General features: G+C 38.4%; 1 protein-coding gene across 1 annotated transcript; it reads left to right on the top strand.

The window, feature by feature from the left end:
* The first annotated feature begins 1,939 nt into the window (after window positions 1-1,939).
* On the top strand, window positions 1,940-9,608 carry LOC105311249 (arylamine N-acetyltransferase 1-like). Its single transcript, XM_011387260.2, has 2 exons — window positions 1,940-2,041; window positions 8,654-9,608. The coding sequence occupies exon 2, from the start codon at window positions 8,659-8,661 to the stop codon at window positions 9,529-9,531; it is 873 nt and encodes a 290-aa protein (XP_011385562.1). The 5' UTR covers window positions 1,940-2,041; window positions 8,654-8,658; the 3' UTR covers window positions 9,532-9,608.
* Window positions 9,609-23,586: the final 13,978 nt, after the last annotated feature.

Here is a 23,586-nt window from a genome sequence, read left to right as displayed (position 1 = left end):
CCAAGAATTTCTCAGTTCTGCTCTCCTTCTACACAGAAATATCAGCAAGTAGTCAGATTTTGGCTTGAACATTTGGATAGATGATCTGCTGGAGGCTGGAAGCTCTCACACCCATTGAAACCCGCACTCGGGTGTCATTGCCATCAGACACCAGGATCCATAACTCAGGCCTGACTCTCCCTCAGCCTCAAGCGTCGTGATCTCAGATTCCTGTGACAGTTCTTGCTGGAGGTCCTCAAGGGCCTCCGTTACTTTAGCTGAAATGCTAGAAGTACTCTGAAAATTATGAATTTGCCATGTGGACTTTAATTCTAAGTGTCAAATTTCCATGAATCAAGAGGACAATAGCTTTACTCTACTGAACAATTCCTCTTCCATATTTCATGGTATAATAGTCCAGATCCAAAGCTATATTCTGGGATTATATCCTTTCCCTGCAATGTTTTTTTGGCAAGATCTGCTCTGCAATCCATCCTTCATTTCTGCCGTGTCCTGGTGACTATGGCAGAGGAGTACTTGCCCAGTACCTTGCCATTTAGTCAACAGGAATGTGAGGAGCTGCTAAAAATTATTAGTAGTCGAAGAAATGTAAATTAAAACAACACTGAGCTATCACCTTAGACACATAAGATCGGCAGACATTTGAAGGTTGCTAACAGAAAGTGTCCATCAGATATGAGGAAAATGAGAATCTTTCCACACAAGAGAACGATAATGCTCAATGAATTTAAGTACCGATATGCTCTGTCCCCCAGCATATCCCATTCCTAATGTATATCCATGTAAAATTCTCGTGTCCATCCTCAGGGCACATCAACCAAAGTATTCATCACAGTGGCATTTGTAGTAACCAGGATTTGGATGCCACCGAAGTGTCTTTCACAGTGGTACTTGTAAGTTAAACGGTCTTAGGTTGGTTTCGTCTAAAACCAGACCCTGAGATGAGGATTTGCATTCCAGTAGCTAACTTGGGAGGCGATTTAAGGAAGCATTGGTATGAGAGTGAAAAAGGCAGAGGCAGGGGCAGTTTGAGAGTCCATAAAGGGTACAGTATTGGCAAGTTACCTCTGCAGACAATGAGAGCTTAATCCCACTGGAGAATATGGGGGCAGTGTTTTCCATGCCCCAGAGTAATTTCAACTGAAGGTGTAGAACACAGGGGTATTTATCCTCCAGCTCTCATCCTATCGGACTGACTGATGGTCCCTAGGGCATTAAGTTGCATGTGCATTTAGTCTATCCAAGCACAGGACAAGAGAAAGCCTTCCCAAGTTCATGCAGCAGAAGACCAGAGGCATGAACTAGAACTATTAATACTGAAGGGAGGGCACAAGGCAACAACTGTGTTATGTAGACAGGTTTTAAAAATGTAGAGTAGAGGAAAATACATATGAAACAGGATAAGGTATAGATCAATAATAGTCATGTCAGCAAAAAACACAAGCAGAAACAAAAACACATTACTATTTACATGTTACATTCATACCATATATGAGGACACAATTCAAGCACATTACACAGGGCCTTTGGGTGGTGTGGTGAATGAGGCTGAAGATGAGGGATGAAAAGAAGAAAAATAGAAACTGAGAGGCCTCGTGGAAATTGCTGAAGAAAGGATGTCATAACCAAGGAGAGTGATTTAAAATATCTATCTTCTTTTGCCTATTCTAGGTCAATGGATCTGCCTTTCCTGGACCCCCTCACACCCCTACCTCTGCATTACAAACATAGGACATCTGGCTTCAGGCTCCCTAAAGCAAGAATTGGGTCCAGTGCAAGGTCATACCCCTCGCAGCCTGTGGCTGAGGCCCACCAGATAATATGGCTTTCCACTCTTCTTCAATGAATAGATTTGAATAAGAGGTGCACGAGGACAACTGAAGGTCCCACAACTACATTTCCCAGAGGTCTCTGGGTGATTCTAACCAGACACCAGGGGAGGAGCTGTTTGGAAAGCCATTGTGGGAAATCCCTGTACTAGTTATTAAAGTGAGAAGAGTGAAGTCGGCCTCATTCCTGGTTTGGGGCTGAGTGGAAATCGGTAAGTGACTTTTTGTATGCTTTGAAATTGGAGCCTAGTCTTAACTCGAATGTGATTCTGGGAGACTAGACACTATACTGTGCCTGAATTTTATATCCAAAGCAGTTCAGAAAGTGTGGCTGACACATCTTTTGAATCCTTATGTTGTGAGGACTACTACACGGCATAATGATGAAGATAATAGACCCTAGATTCACACAGTCTGTCTTAGAGTCACAGCCTCACCACATCCTAGCTGTGTGGACTTGGGCAGGTCACTTAGCATATCTAAAAGTCAGTTTATCTGTCAGTAAAATGGAGCTAGTAAGAGAGTTGACTTAAAGGGTTATTGTGAGGATTAAAGAAGTGTATAAAAGATAGTTAATGTGTTAATGTGTGTTTCAGAGAACTGGACAATCGAAACAGGAGGTCCACCTCCTCTGTCCACAACTAGGTATATCCCAAAGGGCCCAGTTAATCCTGCCAGCAGTAGGCTCATAACCATTCCTGCTTCTTCTGCATTAGGTGATCAGATCTCTCTAATAGTCCCAAATGGCCAGGGAGGCTGGGGTGCGTTGTCTGTTTCATCCTGTTGGAGGGAGGCTTAGTGCGGTGGGTCTCTAGGACATCTTGCCCAGAGACTTATTTTGTTGGCCTCTTCCGGGCTTCAAAAGTTCTGAGCCAACTTTAGAAATAGGCAGATATCACCTTCTCATCTGCATTTCTGCTTCTTCTGAGGAGGGGAAAAAATACAAACAAACAAACGAACAAACAAACAAACTCAGAACTCCTCTTTAGTGATAACAGCTGATTTCCATGCATGCGGCTTTCTGGGCCTGCTCCACAGGCCTTCCGTGCCCTAAGCACTGTTAAAGTATCATCTGTGGGTGAGCTTTCTTCGACAACTTCTTGCTCATCCAGAAAAATCACTGGGTGGACCACTTGCGCCGGGAGTAGGTTGGGCTGGAGTCTCCTTGCAGTGGGCCTCAGCGCCAAAATAAAAGGAAAGGAATGGGAAGGGAGGCGGGGGGCATGTAGGGGAGGGAAAAGAGAAGTAAGGAAATAGAAGCATGCAGAAAGAAAAGCCACTCAGAAACATTCCTTAAAATTCATCTATTCGACTTGGCAATTCTGTTCCTAGGTAGAGACCCAAAAGAACCGAAAACAGATACTGAAAAATGTATTTGAAGACAGACATTTGTAGCAACAGTATTCACAAAAGCCAAAGGCAAAAAGAACCCCGATGCCCATCAAGGAAGATGGAGATAAACAAAATAATGTATCCATACCATGGAATGTTATTCAGTCATAAAAAGGAATTAAGTATTAACACATGTTTCATGCTAAATGAAAACATGCTAAATGAAAGGAGCCAGCCACAAAAGGCCCCATGTTATCCAATTACATTAATGGGTTTGGGGTTTTATTTCGCAGCAGAGCTATTTTGGAACTAGACAGAAGTGGTGATTGCACAAAATTGTGAATGTACTGAATGGCACTGACTCGTTCACTTTAAAATGTTTCATTTTATGTCACACAGATTTCACATCAATTTTTTAAGAAATCTATTTAGTAATGTCAGAAATTCTAGCAGTAGTGCTTAAAGGTTCTGCCTCAGTCCAAAAGTGTTCTTGTGCTGCTTGTGGCTTTGGTGTGACATCAGCATTTCATTTCTTTCCCAGGGGTCTTTTTTTGTTTCTCAAGCACAAAACAGGGGACTCCACTCCTTTCCTCAAAAGGAAGATTCAGCTGTCAAATTTCTAGTTGTCCCTAAGACTTATTTTGTTTGTCCTTTACCACGTTCAGCTGAGCAGCTGTTTCCATGTAGATTGCCTCTCCCAGCCTGCTCTGTGGACCTATGTTACCTGCCTGATCTCTGCAGGTATTGATTTCGAGCCAGGGCTCATGTGATGGTTTGTTGAACGATGACCTTTGAGCAGGGCTAGCCTAACAACTTCCTTTCCATCCAGAAATCCAAGCAGCTGGCCACTTGCCCCTTGGTTGGGGTCTGGGTTGTAGAGTCAACCCAGTGGGATGCCATGGATTTCACTGGGACAGAGAAAAGAGAAGGAAAGTAATAGATAAAGAAAAAACAAACAAATAAACAAAACAAAAAAAACACCCAAAGAGATAGCCACTTACTATCACTCCTCAAAATTCTTCTTTTCTACAACGTCAGAAATCTGGGCCAGAGGTATAGCAGATTCCATTTCAGTCCATGATTGTACTTCTGCCGCTTAGTAGCTTTGAGTGTGATGACAATATTTCATGGGCAGATGGACTAGTTCTGGATCCATCTATTTTTAATTCTTTTATTTTAATTCTTCTATTTAATTCTTGCAACTTCATTTGGGGAAAGAATAAGGGTTTCTTTAGCAAAAAACAAAAACAAAACAAAACAAAAAAACCTGAAAACCACTGTCGTGCATGAAAGATGTAGAGGTCCTAGAGACTGGGAACTGATAGACGAGTTCACATACATAGCAAGCTGTTTTCCCTGGAAATTACATCTTCCCTGGACAATGAGGAGGTAAAGCTTCATCAGTGTAGCTCATTGTTGCATTCTTCAAGTTCTTTCCCGTTTGAAATTATTTTTATATCCAGGATGCCTTTGTGATTAAATGAATTATAGCCGAGAATAACCTTTGGGGATCAGAGTTTCCTCTCTATTTTGTAGACATGTTGCTGTGAAGTATTCTGATGCTGGCTTGATATTTTCTCCCTTATAAAATATTTGCTTTTCTTCCAGATACCTGAGTAGATTTCTTTGATGTTGAATTTCAATAATTTAATGAGAATATATTCTCGATTATGGTGAATCAAACTTTTCCAAAATCTTGCTGTTTCTCAGATTCAATTTTTGCTTCATTTTGGGGAAACGTTTTTGTTATTTTTTTGTATGCATTTTCCATTGTACTTTTTGAGTTTTCTTCTTCAGAAGCACCAGTTGTTTTTATATTTGATTGTCTTTGCTATCTATGTCTATTAGCTTCTCTCTAACTATTTAATTGCTTTACTTTTCATTAATTTCTATTATGAGTATCACATTTTTCTTCTACATATGTCATTTGATATTGTGCTGTATCTAGGTTGCCCTTTCTGTTTATAATTATGTATTTGCCTGGTTTTGTTCTTAGTTTCCTAAATTCTGAAATCCTTCTTCTCGTAATGCTGTATTATTTTATCACCTTGTTGGCTTTTTTTGGGCGGCAGGGTGGGGGGGGGGATTCTTTGTTATAAGTCCATTTTAAATGTTCTTTTGCTCCAAGTACCTGTGAAGACTTTCTTTCCATTGCTCAGTCTATTTTTCTTCTTGAGTTGGTTGTCTTTTTTTTTTTTTCCATATTACGTCCTTTTCTTCTAATTCTAGTCTCACAGTATATTTCCTTCTGAGCCCTCTCCTGGTGACTTCCACAACTGCCAGGATTAGAGCCTCCATCAGTGTTGCTCGATCCCCTGTGGTTGTACTCTGTACACTCTCCCCTATGCAACTCGGATGTTCATGTTACTCTTCAGTCCTAACCCTTCTGTTTGTGATTTTTAGGGATTTTTCATAATTTATGATCCACCCAACTATCTTTTTGTTTTCAAGTGAAGTCATATTATATGTTTTACTATCTTTTCTATTATTTTTAAAGTTCGGGACAAGAAAAACATTTTCTAAGTCTTCTGAGTTAAAACTGAAAATCGATCTACTTCCAATTTACTTAGAAAGATATTAAGTGCATTTCTGAGAGTTTTTAGTAGACTCTCTAAGTGTGTTCACTCTGTCTCCCTTGAGTCTTATATTTATCATCAAGCTGAAAGGAAAGGGTATATAATGCAAAGAAATGCTACAAATCAATATATAAAGCAAATAGTGCTTCAGTCATCTATTTCCCTGGCAACTACTTTAGAAGGCCTCCCAGCATTTTACCTTGAATCACAGATTTAGTAATACACAGTTGCTTTTTTTTTATGTTTACTCACAGAATACTCAAGTATTATTTGTTTACAATGTGTTGCTTGCATCCAGGGCTGTAACAGAAACTGGCTTCTTTCGAATGGACAAGCAGTTACTATGTTCTAACTCAATATTATACCTTTTTTTAAAAAAAGAAAAAGGAGAAAGAAAAAGAAAAAAAGAGGAAAACAAACTATAACATTTAACAAGAAATATTTAAAAACTTCCAAGTAGAAGGAATAATGGTCTAACCAAGAATCAGATTGCCAGGTTATAAACCACGTGATTCCTTTTCGATCAACCTTCACTACATTTCCTTACATACTCATTATAGATGCTGGATTAGGGGCTGCAGAGGGTGTGGGGCAGTCTGGCTAAACACTAGTTGTTTTCTCTACACTTAGGTGGTAGAGTATTAGAGCCTTGTCTAAATGTTGAGGAAGATGCTGGTGAAATGACAAATGCAATGAATTTAATAAATTTAAGGCAAATAATATTACAGATATCAAGAAAAAATGGAAACACTGACAAAGTGGGAATGATAGCTGTGTCAGGAAAAAAGAGAAATAGAAGAATCTAAAAGAATTGATATGAGAGAAAAGAGAGATGCTTAGCTTATCACCATTAACTTAGGGTCAGGCCCCTTTGTACTATGTCACCTTAGGCTATGCCACAGTACGAGGAGTCAGTCTTAGCATCTGTGTACCACTGTTGCGATCAAAGTCTAAAGAGATTAAGACTGGTAGCAGGTGGAAAACACTTTCTTTGAAAATGTCAGGCATATCTAAACCATATTCCTTTTGTTGCACATCACCTGCCCTCCTTACTTACTCAAACCGCTTTGTAGAAGCAGGAGACAGTTTGGGATGGTCTGGTTAAATTGCAGTTGTTCTCTGTGTCCAAGTGTTAGAGTTTTAGAGCTTGTGCAGATGTTGAGAAAGGATACCGATGCAAGTTGAGAGAAGAAATGAAACGAATTTTATAAATTTGGGGAAAACAATGTTGTAGACATCAAGAACAGAGAAAATTGAAACACGAGCAGAATGAGAAGAATAGCTAATCAAAAAAGACAAAAAGGGGAACCCAAAAGAAATGACATTAAGAAGGGCAAATGGAAACACTTAGCTGATCACATTAACTGAGGGGGAGGGCCCTTTGTACCATGTCAGCTCAGACCATGTCACATTACCAGTGGTAATGCACCATTGTTACAAGTTGTGTCTGGATTAAGATACTACTTTAGTAGCAGAGGACAGAAACCTTTTCCAGATGGGATTTAACAATATAAGGCTTTTTTTTTTTTTTTTTTTTTTTTTTTGCTTACCTGACCAGAAAGTCAGGAAATAACTTGAGACTTGATTCAGGTGGATTTTTTTGGTCCTCCTTTTTCTTGCTTTTCATTCCTCAACTCAGTAAATTCTTTGTTGATATTATTCTTCAGCAAGTTTTTCCAGTTTCTTTAAGGAAATATCCTACCAGCTTCTAGCCCTGCAGTAGAAAGTATCTGCTTAGGTTCAGCAAAAGTCCCTCACAGAGTCTCATTGACCTGACTTGGTTCACATGCCATCTATGAGCAAACCATTGAGCCTGGCGCACATGTGCTTTGAATTGGTCCTATTTGGGTAACATGTCTATTCATTCAGCTCAGAAAGAATGAGGAGTACAGCTTATTTTTCATACAATAACCAGAAATACCAATTTGATTATTGTATCCTTTGCCCAAATTGCAACCTTCTCACAATGATTTCTCATCTCAGAGTAAAAGCCAACAGAACTGGTTTTAAGGCCACTGTTATCTCAATCCATGTACCCTCCCATTCTCTCTGTTCCAGTCATCTTGGCTTCCTAGATAGGTTCCACTTTGAGGCTCTGTAACTTTCCATTCCTGTTGCCTGAATGATCTTCCCCACATATATGGACATGCCTAATTCTCTCACTTCCTTAAGGTCGTAGTGAGGCTTTCTTAAAGTCCACCTTATCGGAAATTAAATTTCTCTGTGTGCACATCTTATCTTCTTTCTTTGCTTTATTTTCCCATCACAGAGGGCACTCATCACAATCTAAGAAATCGCATGTTTTATTTATTTATTTGATTCACTATTTGTGTCATTTCAGCCCCCACCGATATGTAAGATTTCTGAGGGCAAGTAAGTACTAGATCACTAGCAAATACATTGTAGGTTTTCCAAAACTTTTTATCGAATGAATCAATGAATCATTGTGAGAATGAATATAAATCTTTGACTGTGGAACTTTGACTAGATTCAGCTAAAGGAGAAATTGAGTGGGTCAGGAACCAAGAATACAATGTGCTCTATGCTCCTGTTTATGTTGGAACAATTTGTAAACACTATTTTAACTAATATCAGTTGAAACACCTTTTTAGTCATCACTAAGAAAACCACGTTTACCATTTCACTCATCACTTAATCTGGATTCCCAACTTCTCATGCTTAAAACTTGGAACAAGTGAAAATACTTTTCTTCCAGAGTTACTGAGACTACTAAGAGAATTTAAGCATATGAAAGCAATTAATACAACAAAAGTACTAAACACGAGACTTATGATGACAGATATTTATAACTATGGTTTATATTTACATATTTAAAGTACATTAGTTATCATTTGGCTAATCAAGAAACTTCGAGTGCAAAAGTAACACTCTTAATTTTTGTTTTCCTGGCCTCAGGGATCATGGACATTGAAGCTTATTTTGAAAGAATTGGTTATAAGAACTCCGGGAACAAACCGGACTTGGAAACATTAACTGACATTTTTGAGCACCATATCCGAGCCATTCCTTTAGAGAACCTTAACCTCCATTGTGGGAAATCCATGGAAATCGGCTTGGAGGCCACTTTTGATAAACTCGTGAGGAAGAATCAGGGTGGGGTTTGTCTCCACAACAATCAGCTTCTGTATTGGGCTCTGACCACAATTGGTTTTGAGACAACAATGCTGGGAAGCTATATGTACATCACTCCAGCCAAAAAATACAGCAATTCTATGATTCACCTTCTGCTGATGGTGGCTATCGATGGCAAGAACTACATAGTTGATGTTGGGCTTGGACGCTCTTGTCAGATGTGGCAGCCTCTGGAGTTAATTTCTGGTAAGGATCAGCCTCAGGTGCCTTCCATCTTCCGCTTGACAGAAGAGGGAGAATATTGGTATCTGGACCAAATCAGAAGAGAACAACACACTGCAAACCAAGAATTTCTTCATTCTGTCTTCCTGGATAAGAATACATACCGAAAAATCTACTCGTTCACTCTTACACCTCGAACAATTGACGACTTTAAATTTGTTCTTGAATTCCTTCAGATGTCTAAAGCATCTGTGTTTACAAACAAGTCATTTTGTTCCTTGCAGACCCTAGATGGGGTTTACTGTTTAGTGGGCTTCACCCTCATCTATAGGAAATTCAATTATAAAGACAATATGGATTTGGTGGAGTTTAAGATGCTGAATGAGGAAGAAATAGAAAAAGAGCTGAAAAATATATTTGGTATCTCCTTAGAGGGAAAGCTTGTGCCCAAACATGATGATGGATTTTTGGACATTTAGAGTAAGAAGTAAAAATGATCAGTATCATTTCAGGTACTGAAACTTTTTATTATAAAAAGTTTGAACATATGTAAAGTAAAGAGAATAAAATAGTAAGCCTCTATCAACTGGTAGCCTACCTTTCATATTTCCTCAGTGATCCCACATGATAGTAAAGAAAATCCTAGACATCAAGTCATTTTATTCTTTAAAATGTCGGCATATGTATTTAGATAACATTTTAAAGAAATAGTACCACATGCCTTTTCAAAATTAATAATAGTAAAGGTATTTTAAGGATGGCCTATGGTTTTTGGGGGGAGAAAACAGTAATTTCTGCTAGAAACTCTTCCACACTAGTTGAAAGTTGAATTCATAGAAAATGTTTACCATGGCTAAGTAAATAGACTGTTGAGGAAATTGTTTTTATTACATTCAACCAGCATATGTCTAATGTCCAATTTGTACAAAAAATCTGCATGGATAATTTAGAATTAAAATTCAACAGAGAAGAATGAAACACAACAGTGCTTCCAAATAACCTAGTAGTTCTCGAGACAAGGCTGAAACCTTAAGCAGTGACTTGTGACTGAGTACCGAGGGAGTGACGTGGCTACTGATTTCTTACACTGTTTTTTTGCGACTACAGTTCTTCATGCGGCATTTTTCTTAATATAGGAACACTGGCATTTTGAATTTTCCAATTCCAGAATTGTCATTTATGTCTAAAAGTAATAATTGTTGGGAATTTAGAAATACTTATGATCTGTAAAAACTCGATGTCTAAAAATTACGTTAAAACATTGTTAGCTAATACAATGTCAATCACGAAGTATTTGTTTGACAGCGTTAGGAAATTATGGGGCCGGGTTATTTTTCTACAGTGGTCTTCCTCGCATCCTCCTTATCTTGAGTTATATTCTTTTAACTTCCTCTACACTTTGTCATAAGAGGATGAATATAAACTTCAAAGTATATAGTCTGAGTTAAAATCCTGTGGACACTAAGTGAATGACATGATAAATATGTGGCTCTGATTCCTCAGAGGTCAAATTTGGGTAATACTTCATTAAGTGCCAGACCTAGAGTAAACTCTCAATACATATTTGTTATATGGATGAATGAATGATGTCAGTAATGTTTTTGATACTGAGTCAGCATTTGATGAAAGTTCTTCCATCTTGGCTTATTTCCCTAGCTTGAAATCCTGGTCCTGAATCTGCCTGCTTCTTTCTTGATTAAATATTAATATGACTCAGCCATTTAAAAAAATGAAATCCTACCATTTGCAATGACATCGATAGACCTAGAGGGTATTATGCTGAGCGAACTAAGTCAGAGAAAGATAAATACCATATGATTTCACTTATGTGCAGAATCTAAGGAACAAAAAGAACAAACTAATCAAAATAAGACTCACAAATATAGTGGACGCTATGCTGTCAGACAGAGGGGAGTGGTTTCGGGGGCTGACAGAAGGCAGTAAAGGGTTAAAGAAGTGCATATCAGTAGTTGATAGTTGGTCATGGGGATGGAGAGCGTGGCATAGGGAATGTAGCTAAAATTAATATATTGGCTAGGTAGAAAACCAGAGAAGAGAAGGAGCAATTAGGGGGGTTGTTTCATAAACTACATAAATGGCTAACCAATGACTATATACTTGAAACTAATTAAAATAAATTTTAAAAATATTAATATAATATCAGATGGCCGAAATCTGACCGTGTGGCTTTGTGCTTCAGGACTGAAATCTATCCTTATCTATAACTCACATTTTCTGTTCATAAATTCCAGAATCAGAGGTATAATTTAAACTGCAGACTCATTCTTACATTATTCTTCCTCTTCAGCTCGTGATTATCATAATGATGAGGAAAACATAAAATAAAATGGAATAAGCATTGCTACGACAGTCACTTAGAGTCAGGAGGCGGTTAAGGCAATGAGGCCTATGCAGCCAACACACATCTCGTGCCTTAGTTCTCAGAGCTGCTATAAAGATGTTAACCTGTTGCTAAACTTAGCTCAAGCCTGAGCCATAAACGTCCTGGACCAACAACCGCTGCATGGACACACATGGACTTTACTTCCTCTTTGTAATTTTTGCCTTCTCCATTTGCATATTGGAACTAACCAATTCCTGTTAACCTAGTCAGCAGAACTTCATTTGCGGGCAAGAAGTACACTTTGTGTGTTTTGGCTTTATAAAGCTCGCCTTCCTTCATTCTCTCTAAAGCGCAGTTCGGTTTGCTACCCTAATCCCCATCTCTTGAATTATAATCAAAGAGATATCCGCAGTTCATTGCAGCATTATTCACAACAGCCACGACATGAAAACAACCTAAGTGTCTATCAACAGATGAATGGATAAAGAAAGTAGGGTATAGTAGATCTATGCAATGGAATATTATTCAGCCATAGCAAAGAAGGAATCCTAACTTTTGCAATAACATGGATGGACCTTTCGGGCATTATGATAAGTGAAATAAGTCAGACAGAGAAAGGCAAATAAATACTCGATGATCTCAGTTACATATGATATCTGAAAACATTGACCTCATGGAAATTGAGAAGAAGACTGGTGGTTGCCAGTGGCTGAAAGTTGGGGGAAATTGGTCAAAGAGTACAAACTTTCAGTTATAAGGTGAGTAAGTTCTGGGGATCTTACAGCATGACGACTAGAGTTAACGACGTACTGAATTGTGAGCTGTTATGAGACTAGAGATAATGTTTGCGTCATAACAGCACCATAAACACCACCACCAAGAACAAAATGGTGATCATGTGAGGTAAAGGATGTGTTAACGAACCTTATGGTAAATATTTCACAATATTTATGTATCTCAAGTCATCACATTGTACACCTGAAACATTCACAATATTGTACTGTCAAGTATATCACGACAAATCTGGAAAAAAGATACAAACTTGTTACTAGATCTCCACTCATTAGGTTTGTACTCCAGAAAAGGTTAATCAGACTAAAGAGGCTTGAGAAGCTGACAGAGAAGAAATGAGGACATGGCATTTGGCGGCAGCAGCGGGGCATAACAAAGGGGAATGTGAAAGAGATTAAGGAGGTAAAGATCCTATTGGCTGTAGTGGATAAGGGCAAAGAAGCATGCAACCACCGTGGAGTTTGTACTGTATCACCACCTTGCAATGGGGGCCCGTGAGGTAGGAAAACTGAGATTGAGAATGTGGACGAACGACACCTTGCCAGGAAAGGGGCTGTATTTAATTGTGGGCAGGGAGGAAAAAAGACAGTGGAATAAATGCAAAGATAATTCAAACTCAGGATAATCAGCCCCCAAATCCTTGAGAGCTGGCTTGCAGGCCAGAAGAAGGCAGTCCTAGCACACTTGTTCAGAGAACAGGGGCACTCAAAAGATGAAATCCACTGAAAAGGAACTGGTAGAAGTGGCTGTCATTGAAGCATGTGGCCTTGGGCAGTGCCGGTCATATACCTTTCCAGCCCGTCTGCTCACTCCTTCCTTAAATCTGTCCCACCCGCCAAAGTCAGAGACAGTGGCCCCATTAGAGCCTTGAGCTTTCAATATAGCCTCCAGCCCCTGCTGCTCTCACCCATGCACTGCTACCAATAGACTGAGGGGGCAAGGGGCACATGCCTTGGTGACAGACGGATGAAAATTTGGGAGAAGCAACTGGTGATAACACTGGCTTTGAAAGCACCAGTCATAAAGCAATTGTTTGCCTGAATCCAGCCCCTTAACAACAAAATGGATTTGCCTCTGAAGACAGCCCTGCTCTAGGAAGAGGTTAACAATGAATTCTCTTGTTTCCACAGCATATTTTCATTGTTGTTGTATTCATAGAATCCTAGAAAGTGATTCTATGTGAGGGTGGGAAGGAATCGTAGCCATAATTGGGCATGATTCCCTCAGTGTTCAAATTAAGAAACATCCCTTTTGCCCAGGGATCCCCAAGTCACACAGGAGTTAGGGATGGCTTGGGACCTCTGTCACTTTTCTCGATCTTTCTTCTAGTCTATTTTGGAGCCAGGAAAGGATACTAGTAGTCTCTAAGCAGGTGGAGGGGGTCGATGGACTCTGAGCTGAAGTCAACATGGAAACTGGATATTGAACCATACTTTTGACTTAGATAGATACGACAGACATAAAAAGAACATTTCACGCAATACAGCGGAGTACGCATTCTTCTCAAGTTCAAACAGATTATTTTCCAGGATAGATCATATCATAGGACACGAAACAAGTCATAAAACAGTGAATAAAATGGTGGTTACCAGGGTGTAGGGGCTGGGAGGATAGGACCGATGTTGTTTAAGGGTATAAATTTAGTAAATAAGTCCTAGAGACCTAAGCACAGTACTGTAAATATAGACAATAATATTATATTATAATTATCAAACTTGCTAAGAGACTAGAACTTCATTATTCTAAGCACTAAAAAAAGTGATATTTATGTGACATGAAAGACATAATAACTATCGATACGATGGCAATCACGTTGCAATATATAAACGTATCAAATTAATATGTTGTACACCTTAAATTTACACAATGTTGTGTGTCAGGATATTTCTATTTAAAAAATTAAATCCTACCTCCAGGTCATGCTATCATGCAGGGAGTGGTAGGCAGGCTCTTGGCTCACGGCGGTTGTGAAAAAAATGACAACCGGGGAAGAACTATGGTTCTCCTGGTGTTCCCTGTTGACTAGCCTTCAGAGGCCCTTGTGTGGGACATAAAGCGCTCTTCCATCACTTTCTTAGATGGCACCCCTAGCCTCTCTAGTCATCCCAGCTCGCTCTCTTTTCCTGATCCCATTTTATGCTTTTTATAACCTAAGAAAGGAAACCAAGGCCTAGAGAAATATAAAAATTCCTATTCAGTTTTACATTCCTGTGAAAATGCTCCCTTTTTTTAATGGAATCATTTTCTGGTCTCCCAGGCAGAAATAATGCCTCTTTTCTTCATGTTCCAACTGTAGCTAGTATGCATAGCCATTTCATAATCTATCATAATGTGTTATTTATTTGCTTGCCTCACTTCATCTCTGACTAATTGATGAATGCATTCAGTTGATCATCATTTATTGGGTGCTAACCATGTATCTAGCATTCTGCTTGATAAATATAAAAACGAATACATTTTTGTTCAGTGAATACACAGTAAATGTGCTGAGGCTAGAGAAGCAACGCTGCACTTGGGCATGCAGATAATAAAGAATATGGAGGGCTCAGGAAATGGCTACTTTGCTGTTGTAGTGCATTCAATTACGATGGAAGATAAAGCTGGAAAGAAAGTCGGCAAATGGACCATATATTATCTTGAATATCAGTGGTTAAATTTTAATGTTTTAAATTTGATTTTTTTTTTAATTTAGGAGAGCTTATCAAACATTTACCAGCCCATCATTAAGAATGATTAGTTAGCATTTGAAGTTCCCTTGTCAATAATAATCAAGGCGTCTGAGGTAGCTTTACAAATGCTTTACATATCATCATCGAAGTCTATACGAGAGTGTTTGGTGATTAGCTCAATGGATGTTCAAAATATCTTATCATTGGTAAAATGTGTGGTGTTCAGGTACGTTGTTAAGAAGAAATATTGTACACTAGCTACCACCATTCTTTCATGGACAAGTTATGGGCATCTGCAGGCCCAGCAGTCTAGCATCTTCAGATAAGTACTGGAGGCCTAGAGCCCTATGTGGCCTGTGTCCCGTCACCACAGGGCGGGTTCTGCTTCCTTATCCAACGAGGAGGTGCCTGGTCCTGCCACGAGAATTTTGCTACTTTCTCCTAAAAATGAACCTCTCATTCAAGGCGCATGTTGGAGATTCCTTAAATTTCTAACAAGTCGCATGGCTATTTTTGTGCTTGATAATAAATATTTTAAAACTTGACAGAATTTGATCTAAGACTTGTTTTCACTGTCACATACCACCAGTTAGGAGAGAGGACAGCTTCTGTCCTTCTAATCATGGGAGACTACCTATATTTACCAAAAGGCTACCACTTCACACCCAAAAGAATAGCCGTAACCAAAAAGCTATAATAACAAGTGTTAGTGAGGTTGTGGAGAAACTGAACCCTCATATACTGCTGGTGGGATAGTAAAATGATGCAGCTGTTTTGGAAAACAGGTTGGAAATTTCTTTAAAAGCTAAATAGAAATTTACCATATAACCTAGTGGTTTTACTCGTAGGCATCTTCCCAAGAGAAATGAAAACATATATCCACACAAAAACTTACTTATGGGTTCATAGCAGTATGTTTCAGATACAAAACCACAAGTATGATTTCATTTACATGAATGTCTAGGAAAGCTAAATCTGTGAAGATCTAAAGTAGATTAGTGGTTACATGTGGCTGGCGATGGGGAGTATCTCTTGGGCACATGGAAACTGGATTGAGGTAATGGTTGTACAACTCTGTAAATAATTTTCTAAAACTTGAATTTTACACTTAAAACAAGTGATAAGTTATATGTCTACATAAGCTACTTTTAAATTTTCAAAAAAATATGTGTGTAGATGATAGATACTTTAGATGATTGGTAGATACATAGATGATAGATAGATGATAGGCTAGATTAGGTCAGTTTGCAACATCTGGTAATGAATGACCTGTGAAGGGTTTATACATAAACCAATTCTTATCAAAGTGTATCACCACAAACAAGGGAGCAATTGACCTACAACATTAGGACGTCGCTAGGTGATAGGAATTTTTCAGATCCATTATAATCTTATGGGACCACCATTGTATATGCGCTCCATCATTGACTGAAACGTCCTTATGCAGTGATGATAATAATGTTTTCAAACAGTTGGCCTAAAGTGAGGGCAAATTCCACAGTCACAGAGCTGAGCAAACTTAATGTGATGATGGGAAATCAATATTTGTTTCATTAAATTATCACCATCTTATGTGATAGTAAGATAATGTGTCCATAACTAGAATTCCACCATCAATAATAGGATTAAATCTCTGGGTCAGACTAACCTCTGATCAAGAGAAAGGATTTTAAGGCATAACACGAATTAGAACATTTTATCTCGTTTTTATTTAATTTCCACATCCTGGTACTGTTTCAACCTTTTTTTCTTTCCCCATGCTTATGACATTCTCTTCTTCCAATACAGGAAAATAATTTCATAGATGTGATTCACCCTGGATGATTCGTTTGATCGTCTAAGACCTTCCTATCCCTTGTCTTGAATAAAGGCTAGAGAAGGTGACAGGGATCTCCAGAGTTTTTTTTTTTTATATAATGACATGTCTTATATGTATTACATCACTTAAATCATTCAGTAATCAAAATTTTATCCCTTGTATACTTGACATTTTCTCTTGAGAAAGCTATTATTCTAGAACTAAAAAAATTTTAAAAAATTAAAAAAGAAAGGAAAGAAAGGAACACATTAGAGATAAGCTAATATTGTTTTAATTTCAAAACACCCTCAGAAACTCCTAAGAGCAAGGTGAATGGCAAGATAATAGGCTGTGATTCAAATCAAAGACAATGATGTCCCTAGACATCAGGAGGCAACCAGAACATACCATCCTTTAATAACCATTCCAGCTACCCTGATACTCAGCAGTTTCCCAATGTATTTTATACTATTTGCCCCTGATATTGGTGGATAGGTCAAAATGATTTATAGACAACTATTTTTAATTCAATTTTTGACACTCAAAATTTACTTAATGCCATACATTTTCATGAGAGATTATGCCCTGATCTTGAGGATACTGAGGTCCGGGAAGGTTAGACAAGCACCAGACTCTTCCCATTTAAATTCTGGTTTCCCCTCTCCCAGTCTATTCTTATTCCACTTCATCATTTTAGGGTGAGATCATAGCATATCGACATGGCATGATTGACATCACTAAGAGTTAATCCTCATTCTGTAGTCGGGGGGCAGGGGGTGGGGATTTAATATTTTTTTTAAGAAGGATACATCACAATTCAAGTTATTATGTTAATGTGATCATATACATCACGTGATCTGGGTTGAGACATAAAGTTCATCAAAATTTTAGGCAAAGAAGCTTAGACAGGAAAAAAAGCCACAGAGCCCAAATTGATGGCCCTCAGCTCCTTTCTTGAGATCTCACAGGCTTCATAAACCTTTACCTGAAATGAATTGCTTTCCGTTTCCTTATTTTAGCCAATTTTTGATCCTGCTCATTCATTGTTATAACAAAGCTAAAGGAATGGACAAGAAGAAGATTTTCAAGTTTTATGTTTTTGCTTTCGTATTCCAAAAATGGGCCTGAATGAAAAACAAAAAAGCGTTTTGGTCCAAGAGGCAGCTTTCCCACAAAGAAGCAGCGCTGGAAACTTAGAATGTTCCAGGTATTGGCCTATATTCATCTCAGTCCAAACTTCAGGTAGAGATGGTACTATTAAAATGGAAATTGCGCTAGTCTGCATGCTCTGGTACCTTGTTTTATGAAATTAAAGATATTTTCAGAAATAGTCAAGCACTGGGGATAAGTAATTATTGTTTAAATCTGAGATAAAAAGATGCCCACCTTCAAAAAAAGAAAGAACTATGAACAAAGCTTGGGTCTTAAAAGATGAATACGAATCAGCAGAATGAGACAATCTTACTCCTGACGGGGAGGAAAGGGCTTTCCCTTTTGGGACCAGAGATGAAACATTTACAAAGAAGAATTCAAAGCTTCAATCCTATTGCTGGATTTTGTGACTCAGAATTGAATTTATTAGTCTGACAAATTGGTTTCTTACAGATGCCTTGATTTGAGAACCGAATATACTGTTTGGCTGAGGTCACACATCTTTGCTGAAATGCCTGAGAGCGATTTCCAATGTGTTTGTTTATACAGGCAAGGAGGACAGAGGGGGCTGCCTCCCAGGTGATAAAGTCCCTGATGAAACCGGATTCTTATCAGTCGGCGGGGTGGGGGGGGGGGCGGGAATTAAACTGTCTCTGATGCTCTGTATTGGCAACTTCCTTACCGAACCAGCACCTCCTATGGTCTCCTAACAAAAAAAACAAGAACACAAAGGAACGCGGCAGCAAGGTGTGATGGAGATTGTGTCATGGAATCCAAGTCGAGCCTGGAAGCCAGAACTCAAAGTCTGGATTTACTGGCTATATAATTCTAGAGCTATCACCTCTCGTATGCTTCACTTGCTCATGAGGCAAAAGAGGAAAATAAACAAGTGTCTAGGCTCTGAAGTCAGACAAATCTGGATTTGAATTTTATTGAGGCTCAGGTTTCCTTATCTGTGAAGTAAGAATATTACCTTACTGTATTAGTCAGAGTTCTCCAGGGAAATAGAATCAGTAGGGTGTGTGTGTGTGTGTGTGTGTGAGAGAGAGAGAGAGAGAGAGAGAGAGACAGAGAGAGACAGAGAGAGACAGAGAGAGACAGAGAGAGACAGAGAGAGACAGAGAGAGACAGAGAGAGAGAGAGAGAATATAAAGAATTAGCTCAGCTCAAGATTATGGAGGCCAGCAAATCCAAAATCTGTAGCATGGGCTGGTAGGCTGGAGACTCAGGAGTTGGCTGTAGAATTAGGAAGAGCTGATTTTGCAGATGAAGTCCAAAGGCAATCTGCTGGAGAATTTCTTTTTTTTTAGAGGGAGGTTGTTCTTCTTCTTTTTTTTTTTCCCCCTATTCAGGGGAAAAAAACTGGATGAGACCTACTCACATTGTGCAGAGCAATCTAGTTTTTGCAAAGACCATCAATTTAAGTCTTAATCTCATCTAAATGACCTTACAGAAACAGCCAGAATAATGTTTGACCAAATGGGAGCACCCTGTGAACCAGCTACACATACAGTTAACCATCACACTCATGTAATCCTCACAAGAACCCTATGAAATGAGTTTTATTTCTGAAGCGCATCTCCCAAGCTCATGTAACAAGCAATCATTATTATTCTGTTATCTATCAAAAAGTGCCAAAGCCAGGAGTCACTGCAACTCTCTCTTGCTCTCAAGATGTTTTCAGATGAACTCTTCTCAATATTCCCTACATATGTATTCATCCAATGCTTTTCGATGAAAAACCTAAACATATTCAACCAAGTGAATTGACACTGCATGCTGTTGTATTTTCTGACACTTTCATCCTGGTGCCACTTCTGAGGTGCATGAAATGATAAAAGTGAGTACTAAATCTCTGCCCCCCCCAATCTTTCTTCTTTAATGATTATATTCTCCCATCCATTCCTTCCTTTGAAAGATCCCTCTGTTTTGTAGAAGGAGAAGAAGAAGAAAGGAGAGGGCAAGGTACAATGGAGAGAAGGGAGGAAAGAAGGGGAAAATTGAAAACAAAAGAAATAGATAATCGAGAGGATCATGTCGATAAAACAGGCAGATAAGACCATCAGTTTTCCCTGGCTTAATCCTAAAACCCATAAACCAGGAGTGTGGGCCCTGGGTAACAATCTTAACAATCTGTTTTGAATAGCCAGGCAAACTTTCTTATGTGTAGTTGTTGAAAGAACAGATATTTGGACATTTGAAGACGATCTAGTAATAATTATACCCTCTGGTCACTGTGGAAACCATAGCAAATCTTGTCCTTCGCACCCATACAACTCCCTGCACCTTGGGCTCTGCAGTCCTGCCAGCTCGCTGGGTGAGCGTGGCGAATCTTCCATAGGTTTTCTGAGAGCTGGGGTCTGTGGGCTGCTCTCCAGGGTCCTCAGGGCTGCCATCATGCAATGCTCACTTATTCTTTCCCCAGTCTGAGGCCATTTGAGATCAAATTGCCATCTGTGAGCACACTTCCATATTCCTTCTCATCTGAGGAAGAATCTCTAGTCTTGGTAAAATACTTTCATAATCCAGTTTCAACATATGGCTTTCAATGACTCAATACTAGAAGATGCTGTGGCGCGATCAATTCTAAGATCCACGGAGCCAATTGAGATGAATTATGAGCCTTTATGAGCCGGCCGGGGACTGACTCTACCACGCAGGGTGCAGGGTTCCAGGAGATCAGCCCTGAGCTCCCAAAAGAGGCAGCTTATAAAGCCTAGAACCGCACCCTGGTTTAACATCAAAGGAGCAAACAGATTAAGCACATCCTAGTTAACATCAAACAAGCAAGCAGATTACAGAAGCAGAAGTTGGCCATTAGCATATCTTTGCCCAGAACCACACCCTTAACAAAGAGACCTCAAAAGTTCCAGTCCAACTGCTTGCCTAGCATAGAAAACCCTATTACAAATTCCCTGTCGGATAATCATTAAACACATCTTTTCCACATCTTCTTGATGGTAATGACTTGATCACCTTAAAATGAAAAACTGCAAGGGACTCGAGGGTGTGAACAAAACATTCCTTTCAGGTAAGTGATGTGATAGTCATTAGTGACTCTAGATTTTCTGTTACTGAAAAAGAGTAGTGAAAAACCTTTTCAAATTTTCAAATTTTGACTTATTCTGAATTAGAAAAATCTGTTCATCATTTTTTTTTAAATTAATGTCTAGATCTATATAAATTTATCCTCATTGTGGAAACAACGAGAATCTCAAAACTACTTCTTCATACTGGGCTGAGTGGGCATTAAGTAATAGAGATCCAAAGACTATTTCCTGTCATCTAAGCTGGAGAATTTTGACTAAGTCACAAAAGATAAGATGGAAATAGCCGCTAAGCCAGGATTTAGGAGATACAGGGAGGAAGAAACTGCAGGAAACATCCTTCACATAGTGATACCCAGCCCTTCTCTAACAAGATTTGTTTGCTAGGAACCTAGAACAACTGGTGGGACACATAATAAAGAAATAAAGCTTATTACACAACAAAATGAAAATAAAGGCTGTTTGATCGACCTCATTCAAAAGAAACTTCAATGTGCTTTGATCTCTGGATAAAAAAATAAAATAAAATAAAAAGCTTCTAACTTTTAAGTTACTGATGTCAGTTTTTAATGCTTTTCCCGTGAGATTAGAAACTCCATTGTTCCCAAAATGACTGGCATTCTTTTTCATAACGCAAATATAGGGAGTCTTAGTGCCAACAGCCAGTACTTAGGAGAACTAGAATTAGAGGTCCTTAGGCAACAGGAAGGGTTGTACGTGCTCCAGGAAGCTTAAACACAAGTTTCAATTTAGCTAATATTTTATAGGCAACATTTTAGATTTGTTTTGATCCAGTGTAAAAATCAATTCCACAAACACTGCGTGTTTTCAGCTACCAAATTTGTTTTAAAGACTAAAAGAAATAATCAGGGAAAATGCTGCTTTTGATGTAATTCTGACTAAAAGGGAAGCAGCTTTGGGTTGTGTTGAGAAACTGAAGAGAGAGCAGTCACTTTTTTTCCTAATCTTGTGTTGAATTAGGTCTTTGATCCATTTTGAATTAAATTTTTGTACATAGTGTAAGGTAAGACTCTTAGTTCATTTTTTTTACATGTGGACATTTAACTGGTTTGTGTTTGTTTGGTTGGTTTGGTTTGTTGCCTGCAGAATATTATGAACCAGGCTTAATGCCTTAAATAAATTATCTCATTTAAGATTCACACTAAGACTACAAAAGAAGTGTTAGAAGATCAAATAAGGTCTCAGAGAAAGACAAACTTGCACTAGATAGCAATACTGGGATTTGAACCCATGTTAGTTCAACAGCAAAGTTGATTGATCCTGTTTTCATGACTCTGTACCGTCTCTCCAAGACTTTGTGACTGCCATTTAAAGCTCTACACTATTTATCAAAAGCCCACTTCCCACACCCTACCTTCTACTATTGCTACTTCTCTACCTGGGTGCTTATTTATTCCCTAAATATGTCAAGAAAATGTCCAGTTTTGAAACTTCTGGAGAATAGCGGTACAGCATAAGCAAACAATATTTTTAAAATTTACTTTAACCCTACCTATCTATCTCATTAACCTTATTTAAGAAAGAGCTCTTCATGCGGTCCCTCTTGCTATTTCAGATCTCACTGATCTCTCTTTTCCTCCAAACTTCTAGAGCACTTATGATATATAGTTATATAGACAAAGTCTTGGCGACAGAGACTCCTATTCCCCAATATCCATTCTTTTTTGTTCTTATACACTTAGAAATTTTATTTCCCGGCCTTCTATTCAACTCTATAGAGTCATCTGACTAAATTACTGCCAATAAGATATATAAGGAAATAGAGTGTGGGATCTGCAGTGATGTCCCCTCTTTCGTTTCTGGTTTTAGTAATTTGGGTCTTTACTCTTTTCTTCTGATTTAGCTTGGCTAGAGGCTTATCAATTTCATTGATCTTTTCAAATAACCATCTTTTGGTTTCATTGATTTATCTCTCTTGGTTTCCTATTTTTAATTTCATTGATTTATGTTCTAATTTAATTCTTTCTTTTTTTTCTGCTTACTTCGGATTTAATTTATTCTTTTTTCCCTAGTTTCCTAAGGCAAAAGGTTCTATAGATTGTTGATTTTAGATCCTTCTTTTTTTCTAATATATGTGTTCACTGCTATAATTTTCCTCTAAGCACTGCTTGGCTATATATATATATATATATATATATATCATATATATATGATATATAATCTCCTATAAATTTTGAAAAGTTATCATTTTATTTTAGTTCAAAATTTTTTTACTTTTCTTGAAATTTTACCTTGGCCCATGTATTATTTAGAAATATGTTGTCTAATCTTCACACATGTGGGGGATTCCAGCTATCTTTCTGTTGTTGATTTCTAGTTTAATTTCATTGTTGTCTCAGAGCAGATGTTGCATGATTCTACTGTTTTAAACGTGTTAACATGTGTCTGATGGCCCAGAAAATGGTCCATCTTGGTGAAAGTTTTATGTAAACATGAGAAGAATGTGTATTCTGCTGTTGTTGGCTGAATCAGTCTCTAGATGTTCATTATAGTCAATTGATTGATGGTTTTGGGTTCAACTATGTCCTTTCTGATTTTCTATCTGCTGGATCTGTCCATTTCTGATAGAGGGGTGTTGAAGTCTTCAACTATACAGTGGATTCATCTATTTCACCTTGCAGTTCTATCAGCTTTTGCTTCCCATATTTTGATGCTCTGTTAGGTGCATAGATGTTAAGGATTACTATGTCTTTTTGGAGAACGGACTCCTT

Source organism: Pteropus vampyrus, unplaced genomic scaffold (genome assembly GCF_000151845.1).
Source record: "Pteropus vampyrus isolate Shadow unplaced genomic scaffold, Pvam_2.0 Scaffold1000002648, whole genome shotgun sequence".
NCBI lineage: Eukaryota > Metazoa > Chordata > Mammalia > Chiroptera > Pteropodidae > Pteropus > Pteropus vampyrus.
Note: the sequence above shows the minus strand (reverse complement) of the source record. Positions and strands in the feature narration are given on the sequence as shown.